This window comes from Schistocerca americana, chromosome 2 (genome assembly GCF_021461395.2).
Source record: "Schistocerca americana isolate TAMUIC-IGC-003095 chromosome 2, iqSchAmer2.1, whole genome shotgun sequence".
NCBI lineage: Eukaryota > Metazoa > Arthropoda > Insecta > Orthoptera > Acrididae > Schistocerca > Schistocerca americana.
In genome coordinates, this window is record NC_060120.1 from 366,960,913 (window position 1) to 366,964,568 (window position 3,656).

The 3,656-nt window shown below is 45.5% G+C and overlaps 1 protein-coding gene across 1 annotated transcript; it reads right to left on the bottom strand.

Annotated features, from left to right (window-relative positions):
* Positions 1-1,349: 1,349 nt before the first annotated feature.
* On the bottom strand, positions 1,350-2,891 carry LOC124595069 (cuticle protein 18.6). The gene is made up of 2 exons (XM_047133650.1): positions 2,869-2,891; positions 1,350-2,035 (listed from the first exon to the last, which is right to left on the bottom strand). The coding sequence occupies exons 1-2, from the start codon at positions 2,878-2,880 to the stop codon at positions 1,445-1,447; spliced, it is 603 nt and encodes a 200-aa protein (XP_046989606.1). The 5' UTR covers positions 2,881-2,891; the 3' UTR covers positions 1,350-1,444.
* Positions 2,892-3,656: the final 765 nt, after the last annotated feature.

A 3,656-nucleotide genomic window follows, 5' to 3' on the forward strand; every position in this document is an offset into this window, starting at 1 on the left:
GTGAGTGCACAAGTGATGGTTATGGACTTGCTATATTATCCGCAAGACTCTTCAACGGTGATTGTGCGCCTGCACAGTCACAACAGATGGCTGCTGGCTATCTCTCCAAGGACTACAGTGGGTCTGCATCTTTGATGACCCACCAGTACCATTATCTCTACAAGGACTGCAGTGGGTCTGCACCTCTGGTGGCCCACCAATACCGTAATCTCTACCAGGACTACAGTGGGTCTGCTCTGTGAAGACCTACCTACCAATACTCTTCAAAATTTCGACTGACTCTGCTGTGGGTTTGCTCTGTTGTGGCCCATTACCTGTCTGCATGTCGAGAGTCAGCACTGTCTTTCCATTGGAAGGACAACACTACTTCTTCAAGACTGCATGGAAATCCACTACTTCTGTGTGCATTTTCGTTTACTGCTCAGACTTTGAGAAAAACACTGCTATTCTCCTGTTATGTACGATTAGGACTGTCTTTATGGACTGTGAGACAATTTTAGCTTTTGACCAACATTGTATCAATGAGTGTGTGCATTTGATTTCTTTGTTATTGTAATTATGAAAAATTTTCTTCAAATCTGTATTGGCCACTGCCCAATCCAATTTGTAAAATTTTTTGTGGGGAGCATGGGGGCTATGTAAGTAGGCTGTTTAGGTTTTTTTATTGGTAACGCCACCTCTGTATGAAAATCACTGGCTGTGCTGTGGGCAGTCTGTGTCTGCTTTGCATTGTTGTAATACTCGCCATTGTAGTGTTGGGCAGCGGCAGCTGGATGTGAACAGCGCGTAGCGTTGCGCAGTTGGAGGTGAGCCGCCAGCAGTGGTGGATGTGGAGAGAGAGATGGCGGAGTTTTGAAATTTGTCATGAACTGCTATATTTATATATGATGATATCAAGGTAAATACATTGTTTGTTCTCTATTAATATCTTTCATTTGCTAACTATCCCTATCAGTAGTTAGTGCCTTCCATAGTTTGAATCTTTTATTTAGCTGGCAGTAGTGGCGCTCGCTGTATTGCAGTAGCTTGAGCAGCGAAGATTTTTGTGAGGTAAGTGATTTGTGAAAGGTATAGTTTAATGTTAGTCAGGGCCATTCTTTTGTAGGGAATTTTGAAAGTCAGATTGCGTTGCGCTAACAAAATATTGTGTGTCAGTTTAAGGACAGTCATCTATAATTGTTCAAAGGGGACGTCTCACATTGGCTACGTATTATAATTTACAAGTACTGAAAATAGTTATAATACTGTAGCTCAATTACGTACATTTGGGAGAACCATCGTAATTTAGCATACATTGGAAAGGCTGGGTTTGGGATGAAAATGAAAGTAAGTAATAATGTACCACTAAATAGTTTAGACAAATATTATATTGATGTTCATTAATGGATACAAAAATTTGTACAAAATGAGGATGAGTAGTTGGTTGGTTGGTCCATGTCAGCCCTTAACCATGGTAGGCGCCACCATAGGCCAAGGCGGGAGCGTAGGAAGCCCTAGCGATGGGGGCGGCGTAGGCAGCCCTGGCGATGGGAGCGGCGTAAGCCCTGGCGGGGGCGGCGACGGCCACGGGGGCGTGGGCGACGGCCACGGGGGCGGCTACGGCGGGGTGGGCGCCGGCCTCCTTGTGCACGACGGCGTTGAAGCCGTTGACGGGGTCAGCCGTGTAGTCGACGACGCGGATGGAGCCGTCGGGTTCGGCCAGGCTGTAGCTGCCCTGGACGACGTCTCCGCTGCGGCTCTCGTGCTGGGTCTTGGAGTCACCAGTGTGGGCGTCCTGGACGTTGTAGGCGAAGCTGTACTCGGGGTGCGGGTCGTACTCCACGGCGGCGGGGGCGGCAGCGACAGCTGGGGCGTAGGCCCTGGCTACGGGGGCGGCGTAAGCCCTAGCGACGGGGGCGGCGTAACGGGCAACGGGGGCGGCGTAGGCGGGGGCGGCGTATCCTCGGGCAGCCAGAGGTGCGCCAGGGGCGTAGACGGCGGGGGCGCCCAGATAGCCGGCGCTTGCCACGGCCACCACCACGGACAGAATGATGAACTGCCAGAGAAAGAGAAGACTGTTATCATTCTTTCTATCATCACAGTCTCAGATAAAAAGTGCTACCTCTTTTGTGTAGAACATATGTTCCAGTATTGGTATGGCCTTGGAGAAGGTATCTGCAATATTCCTAAGTGGGAATGTGAAGTCAAGAAAAATTTGGCCAAAATGAAGTGGAGATTTTCTGCTGTATGAAGAGTCCATTCGAAGCAAAGCAGATAACGCAGGGACATGGCTCTTTGAAAACCGCTAATGACCACTAGAACATACGCTTTAGATGTTATTCGAAGAAATATATAATTGTATCTGAATCCGTTGAATATAATACAAAATTCATCAATTTTTTTTTTATTTATTTATTTATTTATTTATTTTTTTTTTTTTTTTTTTTTTTTACAGAAAGATGGGAAGTCCAGGTTGGTAGCACTGCTTGTCAATGGCACCCATCCTTATTTAAATAGCAAAGCAACGCACTATATTAATGTATTCCAATTCTAAAAGTTTTTCAGATATCACTGCATAATGTAGTAACTGTGTTTCCTCTAAATAGCACGAATATCCCTTGTTTCTTTGATAATCATCCTGGTTCAAGTAGCCTAAAAGTTTGACATGGAGGAACTTGGAATAATGTTTTAATAGACGATCTCATTATGGTGTTACGAAAACAACAAAAAATTCGCCGTCTAAGACACGTCTATCGTTCATTACCGTCCACTGTGTTCAATTCTTTTACGAGTATACGGAAAGTGAAAGTAAACTCAAATTAATGCTTGGCAAAGCCGTCGCCACGGCGCCTGGTAAACACGAGAGTGCGCTGCTGCCGGCTGCCTCACCTTGCACGCCATGCTGCTGCTGCTGCTGCTGCTGCTACGTTCCGCTGCTGTGTGCCTGCTTGGGCGGCGGTCACAGCTTATATAGCCACGGCCGAAGCCGCCTGGTCCCCCCCGCGGCGCCAAATTTTTGCCATTCACCGCACAAAACCTGACCCCTGTCGCGCTTGTCGCGTGCATACTTTCTACATTGCAAAAGTCAATGGCGAGTGTCAGGAGACACAAAGAAAGTACAGATTAGCTTTAATGTTTACTTTTTACGAGCAAATTTGAATAAAACATTGCAGTTTGCATTGCATTTTGCTCAAAACGTGGGGGAAGAAAATTTTAATAATTAATTTTACACTCAGCCTCATGTTTAACGTTATATGTATTGATACGTTAGTTCAAAGGAACAAAAAATACATGGTGGGTCTGAAAACTTCGATAAATTGCCTCAGATAATAAAGGAAACAAAAGTTACAAACAAAATACTTTTAGTGGTGTTGAAAAGTAATCACCATTTGCTACAACACACTTATGACATTTGTCGTAAGACTGTTGCAAACAGACAGCAAATGCATCTTGTGGAGTCGTCGAAGCACCGTCGTCACGTGTTGTTTGATATCCGTATCAGTACAGGAGATGAAACCTGGTACCGTCAGTACGTTCCGTAGGCCATGCGACAATCAGTGCATGGTCGGACACAAGGAAAATTACACTGTTCTCACGTATGTATTCCATATCCTTAGGCAATAAGAGGAACTTTGCAGAACAGAAAGAGCTGTGTATAAAAAGTGGACTCATTCGTC